The following is a 13,336-nucleotide window of genomic DNA, read 5'->3' as shown; positions in this document are numbered from 1 at the left end:
ACTGAGGGGATACACATTATATCAGGCCTTTTTTTCACCTGGTATCACCTGACGCATTAAACAATTCACACGTCGCCTTAATGTAACAGACAAATAAACGTATTTATGTATATAAATGAGTCCATTGTTACTATGGAAAACCCTGTTGAGTCTTCCACATTGCTATTTGTTCCATTTAAGAGGTGAATTCAAAGTGCAGCAGTTAAACTCCGCTTATCTGAGTGCACGCGCGCTCACTTGGCCAGGGGATACAAATCCTGGCGAGGATAAGTGCCTTGGCACGACACCTGCCTAAAGTCATACAGTATTGACGTTTGAGAATGTTACTTCCGCCTCAAGTCGTGTCAATTAGGTGTATTCGACTTCATCAGAGAATGTCTAATATGGGGAGAACTGTCACTCTCGGGAAACTTCCGGGTTCTAAACTGGTTGCAGTTCCACTCTGGTTCCATATTAAGCCCCCATTGTCCTATTATGGCTTAATAGGAAGTGGTTAGGCACTCCGTAGACGGGCTCTGACTTCATGCTTTTAACTCTCCCCGACTAATACTCTCGCCGGTCGTTTCATGCAGCCGCAGTCGATGTCGAACGCACCTAATGTACAGTTCTGGAGCTACCTGGTGTTTGAAATGTGCAACTTCATCTCTTGTCACATATAAAATAAAATAAGTTTATTAAAATTAACTTTAAACTGGGAACTTAACTTGAAACCCACCACTACAATGGTATATACGGGTGAAGGGGGTATTCTTTGTAAATGTAAATGCAATGTTTGTTTGGTGTGATTATGTTTAATTTCCTCGAGTCTCATTAAGCCACTTATTAGCATACGTAGGCTACTTTTTTAAGGCGCGTAAAAGGTTCAAAATTCACCAGTGGGAAAATGAAACTTGAAAGACACGATTAGAAACTCCGGGGATAGATAACTCGGTCCTCACTCCAACAGGAGGCGGTAATGCACCTTATTAAGGTCCTTAACGGTAGTTGCCATCTAACGCGGAAGAAGAAGAACAAATGTTTAAGCTAAGAGAGCTTTGTCGCTACAGTAACAGCTATCGAGGTCACCATTCTATCAGTTATTATTCGCATCGTTGTGTCCGCGATTTGCAAGTTTGTGCTTAGTTTAAGCACAGCCGAAGCTCCTCTGGACCAATAGTGTGGCGGCGTAACTGTTTTCGCAACGTTGGGCGTAAAGCTAGTAGTTTGATTAACATTGGTACGCCATGACTGTTCGTAGCTAGCTGTACAGGCTAGCCAAGCTAACTAGCTAGTTCGTTTAGCTTTATACGAAAACATATCTAGCCAGCTTCCTGGGAAATTAATGCTAACCTTTGGAAAGTCATTTTCTGAGGATTAAGAATTTTCTACCAACTACAAAACTGTTTTACAAAATCGGCGCGAACTCGAACAGGGCAACAACGCCTCCGAGACAGCAGCACAGGAAATAACAACATTAGCTTGTTAGCATTTTGGCTGACCAGATTAGCCAACTGGACATCCAGCAGTCTAGCTAGTCAGGAGACAAGCGACAGTTCCCACTGACAGAATCTGACGAGAACTTCGTTAGCTAAAGACTCCCAGGTAGGTGATACTGTATTATATCTGATGTATCGTTACACACTTGGCTCGTTGGTCTTAAAAGTCGTGTATCGCTTTTATTATTCTAGTCAGGCCTAGCTTGGCCGGCTACTAGCGGGCGGTGTTGTTGTCTAGATGACTGTCCATGGGGTCATTCACCCGTGCCTTGTTGTTACGGTGTTTTCAGCATGCTGATGGTGGGAGAGGATGGACGGGTGTACTAGAATGAGTGTGAAGGAGCTGTGCGACACGGATGACCTGGCTACCAGCCTGGTGCTGGACCCATTGTTGGGTTTCAGTACTCACAAAATGAACATCAGGTAACGTTTGCTAGCTAGCAGGAACTAGTGACGACGCGGAAGAATGCACGAAACTTGTGCAGCTTGTCTGTGTAAATGCTTGCGTTTTGACTGTAAATACAGGTGTATACTGTCAATGCGTTAAATTATAGTTATTTGGTAGTTCTAAGTTATAGCTGGCATTTTTTGTTAGTTAACCGAGTAGATAGATTTATAGATGCATGGCATTAACTGTATTCCTACTCCTCCACATCTCCCGTAGTCCACCTCCAGAGATCCGCCGTTGGGGTTACCTCAAAGAGACTCTGTTGCGCTATCAGCGCACGCATGATTTCCAGTCCACTTTTGAGGCTCTCACCGTGGGAGACTGGGCCGGTGACGTCACCAGTCTGGGCACCCATCGCCTGGAACTGCTGAGCCAGCACGTGAGTGATATCTGACAGATCAGTTAGCAGCACCGTTTATTTCAGCCTACCAAATATATTTAATGCTGCCTGTGTCTGTCTAAACCTCATTACTTTGAGATGGTTATGGGGGGGGGGGGGGGGGGGGGCAGGGGCTGCAAGTACATGTTTTTATTTATATGTTCATGTTGTTTATCAGCTGATGCCGAAACACCCAAATGTTCCCACCAGGGGATCTGTGAAAGTCTTGTCTTATGCCAGCGTGTGTGTTTAAGTCTTGTCTTATGCCAGAGTGTGTGTTTGGTCTCCCCTGCTTCCTCAGAGTGTGTGTTTGGTCTCCCCTGCTTCCTCAGAGTGTGTGTTTGGTCTCCCCTGCTTCCTCAGAGTGTGTGTTTGGTCTCCCCTGCTTCCTCAGAGTGTGTGTTTGGTCTCCCCTGCTTCCTCAGAGTGTGTGTTTGGTCTCCCCTGCTTCCTCAGGTGTACCGCTACCTCAGTGCCTTCCTGCTGGAGAGTGGTGTTCAGATTGAGCCTTGTGACAGATATTCTTCTGAAACCAATGGTGCAAAGATTACCTCCACCAAACACTGGTAAGCCTGCTATCCAATCAAAACAGATCCTTATATTGTCAGTCAACCATATACACAAGGGCAACGGTGGGTAGAAGTCATGTGTGCAGTCCCCCGACCCCCCCCCCCCCCGTGTGTATAGAGGTTGTGAGCATGTTGCTGTGGGCCATTGCAGGTGTGTGGGTGAGCGTGTGGAGGTGCTTCAGGGGTGCATCTCTGAGCTGAGCCCGGCCGACAGCGCCCTTCTGAGGGCAGGGGTGAACGACTTCAGCGTGATGTACTCCACGCGCAAGCGCTGCGCCCAGCTCTGGCTGGGCCCTGCTGCTTTCATTAACCATGGTGAGGGTACACACACACCTGCTGCTTTCATTAACCATGGTGAGAGTATACACACACACACACACACCTGCTGCTTTCATTAACAATGGTGAGAGTATACACACACACACACACCTGCTGCTTTCATTAACCATGGTGAGTGTGTAGAAACCCTGGATTGTTGTTTATCACACTATACAGTACCACACACACACCTTCCTCTGGGATTCAGTTTAGACACTCAAGAGAGAAGTTAAGTGGGTCTTGAGAGTTTTGTTAAATGGCTAAAATAAGATGATATAACTTATCAGTATGAACTAGTGTCGTATTAGTAAATATTATATATTTTTTTACAATAATTGATTGTGATTGTGTTATGTGATCATCTAATCCTAATATTATTCATTTCTATTTATCTCTCTGGGATGAAGACTGCAGGCCAAACTGTAAGGTAGTCATCCACATTTATTTCTCTATTGCATCCGTTTGTTCCTTTTCAGGACTGTTTATGTTCTTTATTGGAGAGAAGTGTTTTGTTTTGTTCCAACTGAATTTTATGTTTGACAAGTATGTAAAATGTTGTTATACTTGGTGCGTTCCCCTGATAGTCACCTGGTCCCCCCCCCCCCACCTCTGCCTCCAGTTCGTCCCCGGGGAGAAGAACGGCGCCTGCGTGGAGGTGGTCCGATCCATCGCACCTTGGGAGGAAATCACATGTTACTATGGCGACAGTTTTTTTGGCGAAGACAATGAGATGTGCGAATGCTGCACCTGTGAGAGGTGAGCGCTCTCCCGGCGGCGGTTCACCCCGCCCTCGCAGGTCTCCAGACGAGCGCCGTCGCTAAACACTCACCTCGAACTGAGAACCGGCATTTCTCAGAGAAGCTGGAGATATTGATGCTACCACAAGCAAACAACCGTCTGTTTGCCATTCTGTTTGTCAGCTCGTTTGTTTGTTCTGTTTTAAGGAAAGGAGAAGGTCACTTCAGACTTAAAGGGGGCCATCCGGTCTCCAGAGAGACAGAAACACAGGTGGGCCAGAAGTATCGTCTGAGGGAGACCAATCTGCGGCTGAACAGGGAGAGAAGCCAGTGTCCTGCACGGTCCACGTGTCCAGCCACACACACGGGTAAGCTGGAGTCGAACCTTAAGAAAGGTTCAGTTTGTCTCTGCAGGAGCGGTGTGACTGTTCGGTTTAGGTTCTGGCTTTATAAGGATTAAGCAATCTGCAGGTTGGAGAGAGTTTAACTAGCACGTCGACATAAAAATGACCGGTTCAGACACGAGATACTAGCAAATTCTCTCTGAAGCATGAAGGTCCAGGACGTGCTGATTGTAAATAGAGAACAACCAGAATAACACACAGCCAATAGGTGTTTGTTATTATAGGCAGGAGGATCCTACATCTGTTATCAGACCACAGTAAGTTACAGCAGAAACACATGCATGCTGAATGAAGGGATAATAAAACATATGAACTGATAATAAGGTAATAGATTCAATATGATAATATTATGATAGTATGATAAAGATAAATTATATCCATGAAAAAAACCTAATCTGTGCCTTTTTTCTCTCTTTTGATAGCCGTCCCTTCAAGGACTTCCTCCACCCAGCTGATGAAGAGAAATGTCTCCACGAGCAGAACCTTGACCAGGAAGACATACAATTCAACACAGGAGAAGAAAAGGAGCCGATTCGGGAACGCACAACTCGAGGCTTCCCTGGCCAAGCAGATTCCTTTATCTCAGGTTGTGCTTAGAGACCTCAGGGTCCGAGTTCGGCGCCACAAGGTGGATTTCCTGTTGAGTTGTAAAGACCCCCTTAGCAAAGAGAGGCTCTTGCTGCACCTGCTGGAAAACATGAAGCCAGACGACGAGCAGGGAACCCGACCCAGCCCGACGACGAGCCAGGGAACCCGACTCAGCCCGACGACGAGCCAGGGAACCCGACTCGGCACGGCGACGAGCCAGGGAACCCGACCCGGCCCGACGACGAGCCAGGGAACCCGACTCGGCCCGACGACGAGCCAGGGAACCCGACTCAGCCCGACTACGAGCCAGGGAACCCGACTCAGCCCGACTACGAGCCAGGGAACCCGACTCGGCACGGTGACGAGCCAGGGAACCCAACTCGGCACGGCGACGAGCCAGAAATCACATGATGAAACGGTGAACGATGACGCCTCGCCGAAGGTGAACCCGACGCCTGAGGAGGAGAAGGACGAGCGACGACCCCCAGGACGGAGTCCAGGCGGAGGGTCCGTCGGCGTGGTGGAAAGGGTCTTCAGGTCCTCCTTCAGGACCAGGAGGATGATTGGAAACCCTGCCACGCGTCTCTCTGCTTCAGTGACCAAGACGAACAGCCAAGCAGTTACCAGTCGCAGCCAGTTAGAGGATGAGCAGGATGGTGTGTTGCCAGATGGTCACAGCCCCGGTGACACGGCGGTGGGAGACGGCCCCGGTAGCAGCACCGGGGCGCCGTTCGTCAACAACACGACGAGCGGCGGTAGATCGAACCCTGAAGGAAGCACGACCGCAAAGCACCCTGGTCAGAACGCGCCGGCAGTTCAGATGGAAGGGAGGAAGCTTGAGAACAAGCCTGGCGGTGAGGTCTGTCAGCGTGTCTCCAGCCAGGCTCGACCCCTCGGCCCTCACATGCCAGGACTGAAGAAGTACCTCACAGTGAATTTGATAAGGGTGTCGATACCAGGCAGTGTAGAGACAAAGGGGGCTCCCCGAGCACAGCAGGGGGAGGGGCTTAGGAGGCCAGGTGGCAGGAGGGCAGTGCTGAGGGAACAGGGGACTAGGCCGCCGTCCCCAAAGGCAGGTAGAGAGTCCAGGTGTGAGCAGCAGCCAGCAGGAAGCAGTGACGATGTCTCTAGGACTGCAGGTAAGACAGGGGTGAGGGAAATGTTTTTTAAGTCAGTTGACAAATGTGATGAAATGATAAAGCAGATGTCTAAGGTATCTGATAATGTATTGCATGGTGATGAGGTCATCGAAATACAGTCTGTTAGTGGGGAGATGCAGGGCCGAGCAAAGAAGAGGCATACGCAGGTTGTGATGAACGAAGGTGGAGAGAATTTAGCAGATACCAACCGTGTTAAATCTCCAGTTAGAAGGGGTAAGAAAAGGGCACTAATGACAAGGAAGGAGGGAACAGGAAGTATAGGAATGGATCAGATGAGACAAACGCATTTCAACAATAAAAGTAATGATGATTCTGAAACACCAGTAAGAGTTGAGAAGGAAGATAGGTTAGTGACTGGGAGATACCCACCCACATGTAAAAGTAAAGAGGGTATCGTCATTAAACAAGTGAGGATTCTACTTGCCGATATTTTGAGGAAGGAAAACGGTTGTAGGGACGTGGTAAGTGAGGAGCAGGCTGGGGGGAAAGTAGACGATTCACTGGAAACAGCGACGGTCTCGCTGCCCGAGACGGTCTCGCTGCCCGAGACGGTCTCGCTGCCCGAGACGGTCTCGCTGCCCGAGACGGTCTCGCTGCCCGAGACGGTCTCGCTGCCCGAGACGGTCTCGCTGCCCGAGACGGTCTCGCTGCCCGAGACGGTCTCGCTGCCCGAGACGGTCTCGCTGCCCGAGACGGTCTCGCTGCCCGAGACGGTCCCGGAAGTGATGGTGAGAAGGAGAGGCAGACCGCGGAAGAAACGGAACCAAGGCAGGAAACCAAACAAAGACGCCTCCGCAACCAAGAGCGATGTAGAGGGTCGCTCTCCAACTCCCCTTCCCCAACCTTTGCTGGCGTGTTCGGACACTCTGCCCACGGGGCCCCCTGTGGGAGCCCCACGTGTGGACAGTCCACAGCAGACGCCCCTACAGTCCAACATTCCCTTGAAGAAACGCACGTTTCGGAATTCTGTGGACTTTGACTCTGAGCAAGGTTTAAGCTCTCCAGTGGAGGAGCCGTCCCCTAAGGATCTCTCAGTCGTGAGTCCTACAGACCAGAACCAGGAACTTGATCCTTTTCCAGAAAAAAAACCTGAAACCACCACAGCATTGACGGAGGCCAGTGATGAAGTTAGAAAGTGTTTTAAATCTTCCTTAAAATCGCGGGCCAAGATACTGGAGGCCCGAACCCAGAGACGGGCGCTCAGAATAAACGCAAAACTGTGTCCCAAAGATAAAAAGCGTCCTCGAGGCCGGCCAAGAAAGAAAAAAAGACAAGGTGTTAAGAATGCGGCCGTTGTTCTGGGTGACAACAACGGGCCTGGGCTGGGCGGGAACCTTCCGGATCCTGCAGAGCATCACCCAGGTGAAGATCCAGAGGACATGAAGGATGGAGTGAAAGTTCCTGAGCTTCATGCGGAGGTTCCTAGCTATCTAAGTACTCAAGCTTGCGCTGAGAAGGAGCAGGATTTAAACTTCCGAATACGTTTCAAGAGAAAGCAAGGCAAGGTTTGGGAGTTAGAGAAAGCTGCGTTGAGCGAGGATTTAAAGTTAAAAGCAGAAAACGAAGCAAGTTCAGATTTATGTGATCCTTTTAGTGCCATTTTGAATTCTGTGTCAAGATTAAACCTAGAGATGGACAGGGGCACTCAGTCATGTGGTCTGAAAAATAAATGTTCCGAATTAAGTAAAAGACGGAGGGGATTCGCAGTTGTAGTAAAATCTGACCAAACTGATTTTGAGAAACCAGGGCAGCTAGGTGGTTCTCACAACAATGTGTTGGAGACCAGGGATGTGCTGGACACCAGGGATGTGCTGGACACCAGGGATGTGCTGGACACCAGGGATGTGCTGGACACCAGGGATGTGCTGGACACCAGGGATGTGCTGGACACCAGAGTGCTGGAGACCAGGGATGTGCTGGAGACCAGGGATGTGCTAGACAGGTGTGTTGACAGGTCAGACGGGTGTGTGCAGCCCTTGGGGAAGAGAGGAGAATCACAGTGTAATAAAGCGACATCTGCAGAGGAGGCAACAGCCAAAGTGGAGGGTGTACATGCTGGATATAAACGAAGCTGTGGTGAATGTGAGGCACTGGGTGAACAATTGGAAGTAAAAACGGAAGATAAAAAAGATGTACCTTTACCTAGAATAAAGCTGCGGAGGAAGGTGGAAGGAGTGTGGGAGGTTGATGTCCCCAATACGGAAGGAGAGCAGAGAGAAGCAGGAGCAGACTCGGAGAGACTGGAGTTTCCGGCCTTCCCAGAGAGACCCAGCCGAGGGCTTCTGACTCCCCTCAAGCCCAAAAAAGAGGGCTTGTCTTCCTGTCAACAAATTGGAAGCTGCAGAAGTGTCATGGATACCTCACCTGACACTCACCGTCTCTCTCTGTCCCTCTCACCTCTATCCCTCCACTCACCCCAGTACGATGGCATTCACGAGTTTGGTTCTGTTTCTGATCGGATGAAGGGTCGGGTCGTTTCGGAGTCTAGTTGTAGGGGAAAGAAACAAAAGCACAATACAGAGATGCCTCTCGTTTGCTCAAATGCAGAGACAGCGTCCACCTGTCTTAATAATAGCCTACAACAGATAAATCACAGCCTCTCTAGACTCTCTGAAGGATTATGTACGTCCCAGTCCTTAGAGAAAAACCCCCTTTATTCCACCACCTCCGTCCCTGTGAGCCAGCCACAGTCCGAATCTCCTGTCTTCAACTTCCCAGACAGGATTCTCTCCACAGAACCTAGCTTCACCTGCTGTGAAGACCTGCTGGACTTTCAGTGTCTCAATTTTGAAGGTTATTATCATCCTCAGAACATTCTCCCAAGCTCTCCATCGGGTCTCTGTTCTTTGGAACCAGCTACTGACCCCTTTAGCAGTCCTCTCTCTCACAGCCCCCCCGACACCTGGGCCACAGAAACCCCATACCTCGGACCTCCTAGTCCAGGGAACAGCTTTAGTACAGAAGATCTGCAGTTTTGCCCCAGCCTCCTGTCCTCTAAAAATGACCTTCCCTCCTTGGGATGTGAAGTGAAGGATTCCTCCAAAGATGAAAATATGGCCAGTGCAAACTTCACTTCCGTTCAGGCCAGCAATGTTGAAGGGACTTTCATGGATCGTTTTTTGAGCAAAACTTCATCTATAAAACTCTTTAAAGAAGATCCCAAAACACAGCCTAAAGCACAACCCCTTTTTTCAGCTAATAAACCCCAGAGTCTACCCAAGGACTCACAGGTGTTTGGTGCATCGTATGCCACCCATTCTCAGAGCACTCAAGGTAGTCCTGGCGTCCAGGCCTTGCAAACAGTAGCAAGCTCCAGCCAGGCAAAAGTCCAGTCCCAACTCAAAACACAGGGGCCCTTTCATCGTATGAGCCTGTTCAATAAACACCAGCCGTCCACCACTTCTCAGTCCAACTCGTTCAGACTCGCTTCTCAGAGTAGCACAAACAAGTCCGTCCCCTCATCCTTTTTTTCTAACATGTTCCCTCCCCCGCTCTTCTCCGTGAGAACTCCCACTACCGGGGACCCTCTCTTCAACACCTGTGATAAGAGCTCCAGCGTGATCCAGAGTGTGCTCAAGTATCAAGGAGGGAAACAGTGCCAGAATTTGAACAGTGCTCCTTGTAAAGACAACACTATGGCTGGCTGCCCCACTGCTGTTACATCTAAGCTTCCTGTGACAAAATTAAGTCACAAGACTGGTCAGGGGACCCAGCTGGGCCAGAAACGCTCCGGTTCCACCCCTGGCTGTCAGAAAGGTCAAGGCCTCGCTTCAGGAAAAGACGGCGTCAGTCTCGACGCGTCCACCTACCCCACAAAGTCAAATGCTCTCAGTAACAAAGAAAGTTCTGTTTTTAACAACTCGCCTTGCCATAGTAAGACATTGGATAAATCCCAGCCTCTGGAATCGAGCTTTAGAAGCATGAACTTCTCCTCCCTCCAGCGGCCCTTCTTCTTCCCTAGCCAGGTAAATAGCTACGAGACTCCCGATCAGAGAAGTTTGAGCCATGACTCACCCCCTGACAAGCACCAGCTGAGCTACGCCCAACAGGATTCCTTTGATCTGACTTTCGGGTCGTCCCTCTCTCCTTCTGTAACTCAGCTCCACAGCCCCCTGGCGACCAGCATCCCCCCCTCCGGCCCCCAGGCACCGGGCAACAAAAACCTGTCGTCCTCCTCCATCCCCTTCGGGCACCAGGGCCAGCCCTACGTGCTGAACTTCAGTGGGGACCACTCGGTGACCCTGGGCCTCAGGGACGGGGCGGAGGGCTTCCCGGGGTCGGGGCACGCTAACTACACGTACCACTGCCTGATGGAGCCTTCAGGCACCCAGGGGAGGCTGGTCCTTGAGCCCTGCGGACCCCAGAGGTCGAACTCACCCTCTTTCTCTGTGGGGGGCTTTTCAGGGGTCAAAGGTCAGGAGGACCAGTGCAGAAGGGACACGCAAGCAGCGAGCCAGCCCAGGGCACAGCCCCCGACCTCCCACTACGGCCCCCCACCAGCCCCGCCCACGGCCACGCCCCTCTCGGACAGGAAGCCCAGGAGACTGAGGCTGGTGGTGACGGACGGAACTGTGGATCTGGATCTGCAGTACACAGACTGAGGATGACGTGTGCGTTCAAGAAGTGACACGTTTGGGATTGTTTGTTGTTTTTGAAAAAAGTGTGTGTTACATTGCAAATGTGTCTGTCAGTCCTTTTGATTTGTTTTTTGATTGCGTACATCGATTTCAAGGATGCAATTGGATTTTTGGGTTGTTTGCTCGCAAATCTGTGAGTCAAGTTTAAACATATTTGATGGTATTTATTTTTATGAAGTAGGAGTTGGTTGTTTTTAATCATATGTCCTCTGAATGTCAAAATTAAAATTGGTTAAAAAAAATAGCTGTTGTGAGTGCAACTAGCTCCTTAAGCATTTGACAATCTGTAATAACTGAGGTTCACCTCAAGGTGGGCTCATTCAATCTGTAATAACTGAGGTTCACCTCAAGGTGGGCTCATTCAACTCAGTTGCCCAGTAATTCAGAGCATGTTTTGACATGTAACATAATTGCATGAACTTCCCTGTAAAAAATTGATGGAACATAAACTGAAGCATAACGATGATTCCTTCATCTTTATTGATAAGTTTAAAAGCGGTGTGTTGCACTGTTTATCGATTAATACTTGTTCATTTTGGCTCATTGTTTGCCAAAGCTCTCACCCTTTCAGTTTGAATTTGCTAGGTTCTGAAAGAACTAATATGAATCTGGTTTTAGTATGTATGTTGTCTAGTCCAGTCTACAGGGAATGTGTGCATCAGATTGTCCGCCACACACTTTTTGTGTCTAAGCACTGCCTTGCCGAACTGGATGAGGGAGTCAGCGGTGAGTCAGCGGTGCGTAAACGAATAAGGCAGTGCATGAACAGTGTGCTGTAAAATGTTTTCAAATTTCACTATACGCAGTTGTAGAACCCTTGTCAGGTCTGCTCCTCATCCGGCGTCCAGGCAGCAAGCTGCACACACAGGCCGCTCCAGAGCGAGTCCAGACCGGCTTCAGAGCGGCTTCAGGGTGTGTATGTAACCTTTCATCTCTGTCATCATCTCTGTGTCCCCTCTGGTACTGTTCACTAAACACCAAAGCATCCTGTAGCAACATGGCAGTCTTTGTGTGGGTCCAGTAGGCTGGATGTAAATCAGTCAGTGTCAAGTTTTATGTGACGGTTCATTTTGAATATTGTCATTGATCTGGTTTATTTCACCTTCTTTGCAATTCATCACATGTTTTTTTACAGTTGCTAGGCATGTTGGATGTTACTTTCAGCATTCCAGCCGCATAATGCTGTTCTTCTGGAGCAATGTTGGAGAGTGACTGCTGTGTTTCATGTGAAAACAGTGAATTGGTACTGTTTGTGTTTGCATAATTTGCAGGCCAATGTTTTATTTATTTGAAAATCCTCATTCTTGAATGGTGCTTTAATGTATTTTAATATTTTACACACTGTTCAAAATGAAATGTTTTATATAGTGATTGGAAATTAATTTTATCTTCTGTTATGACATGGTCCTCAGATCAATTTTAGTCAGTTGGAGTCACGGCAAAGATATATAAGCCTTTTTGAAGAGGCAAACTCTTTACAAACTTTGTAAAGATCTGCTGTAAAAAATATAAATCTGTAAATTGTTAAATTAAATCATTTTATTTAATGAATTCTCCTTGTATTCGTTCCTTTGACTGGTGTACTTGGCATGGTGCCAAACTCAGGATGTTGATTGTCATGTTGATTCTTACTCTAGTTAAGAATCACTTTGTTGTGTTTGTCCCTCTCTGCTCTCCATCCTCTCTGTCCATCTTGGTCTCCTTCTCCCAAGCCATGACCCAGTTTGGGTTCTTTGGGGAAAGTGATGGGTTAACTTTTATGCCAAGTGGAACAGCCTTCTCATAATGAGGACAGGGAGAGGCAGGCAGGGAGAGGGAGAGGCAGGCAGGGAGAGAGGCAGAGGGAGGGAGAGGGAGAGGCAGGCAGAGGGAGAGGCAGGCAGGGAGAGGGAGAGGCAGGCAGGGAGAGGGAGAGGCAGGCAGGGAGAGGGAGAGGCAGGCAGGCAGAGGGAGAGGCAGGCAGGGAGAGGGAGAGGCAGGCAGAGGGAGAGGCAGGGAGAGGGAGAGGCAGGCAGAGGGAGAGGCAGGCAGGGAGAGGGAGAGGCAGGCAGAGGGAGAGAGGCAGAGGGAGAGGCAGGCAGAGGGAGGGAGAGGCAGGCAGGCAGAGGGAGAGGCAGGCAGGGAGAGGGAGAGGCAGGCAGGGAGAGAGGCAGAGGGAGGGAGAGGGAGAGGCAGGCAGAGGGAGAGGCAGGCAGGGAGAGGGAGAGGCAGGCAGGGAGAGGGAGAGGCAGGCAGGGAGAGGGAGAGGCAGGCAGGCAGAGGGAGAGGCAGGCAGGGAGAGGGAGAGGCAGGCAGAGGGAGAGGCAGGGAGAGGGAGAGGCAGGCAGAGGGAGAGGCAGGCAGGGAGAGGGAGAGGCAGGCAGAGGGAGAGAGGCAGAGGGAGAGGCAGGCAGAGGGAGGGAGAGGCAGGCAGGCAGAGGGAGAGGCAGGCAGGGAGAGGGAGAGGCAGGCAGAGGGAGAGGCAGGCAGGGAGAGGGAGAGGCAGGCAGAGGGAGAGAGGCAGAGGGAGAGGCAGGCAGGGAGAGGGAGAGGCAGGCAGAGGGAGAGAGGCAGAGGGAGGGAGAGGCAGGCAGGGAGAGGGAGAGGCAGGCAGAGGGAGAGGCAGGCAGGGAGAGGGAGAG

General features: G+C 50.0%; 1 protein-coding gene across 1 annotated transcript; it reads left to right on the top strand.

Annotated features, from left to right (window-relative positions):
* Positions 1 to 994: 994 nt before the first annotated feature.
* On the top strand, positions 995 to 12,266 carry kmt5c (lysine methyltransferase 5C). The gene is made up of 9 exons (XM_062480409.1): positions 995 to 1,581; positions 1,766 to 1,898; positions 2,140 to 2,302; positions 2,759 to 2,868; positions 3,023 to 3,186; positions 3,597 to 3,616; positions 3,809 to 3,945; positions 4,134 to 4,294; positions 4,753 to 12,266. Exons 2-9 carry the CDS (start codon positions 1,786 to 1,788, stop codon positions 10,677 to 10,679), a joined length of 6,795 nt encoding a protein of 2,264 aa, XP_062336393.1. The 5' UTR covers positions 995 to 1,581; positions 1,766 to 1,785; the 3' UTR covers positions 10,680 to 12,266.
* Positions 12,267 to 13,336: the final 1,070 nt, after the last annotated feature.

Source organism: Osmerus eperlanus, chromosome 2 (genome assembly GCF_963692335.1).
Source record: "Osmerus eperlanus chromosome 2, fOsmEpe2.1, whole genome shotgun sequence".
NCBI classification, from domain to species: domain Eukaryota; kingdom Metazoa; phylum Chordata; class Actinopteri; order Osmeriformes; family Osmeridae; genus Osmerus; species Osmerus eperlanus.
This window is presented reverse-complemented; position numbering and strand designations above follow the sequence as displayed.

Coding starts and splice junctions, on each gene's coding strand:
- kmt5c (XM_062480409.1), top strand. CDS start 1,786: ATGGACGGGTGTACTAGAATGAGTGTGAAGGAGCTGTGCGACACGGAT. Junction 2,303..2,758: donor TGGAACTGCTGAGCCAGCAC/GTGAGTGATATC, acceptor CTGCTTCCTCAG/GTGTACCGCTACCTCAGTGC. Junction 3,187..3,596: donor TGCTGCTTTCATTAACCATG/GTGAGGGTACAC, acceptor TCTGGGATGAAG/ACTGCAGGCCAAACTGTAAG.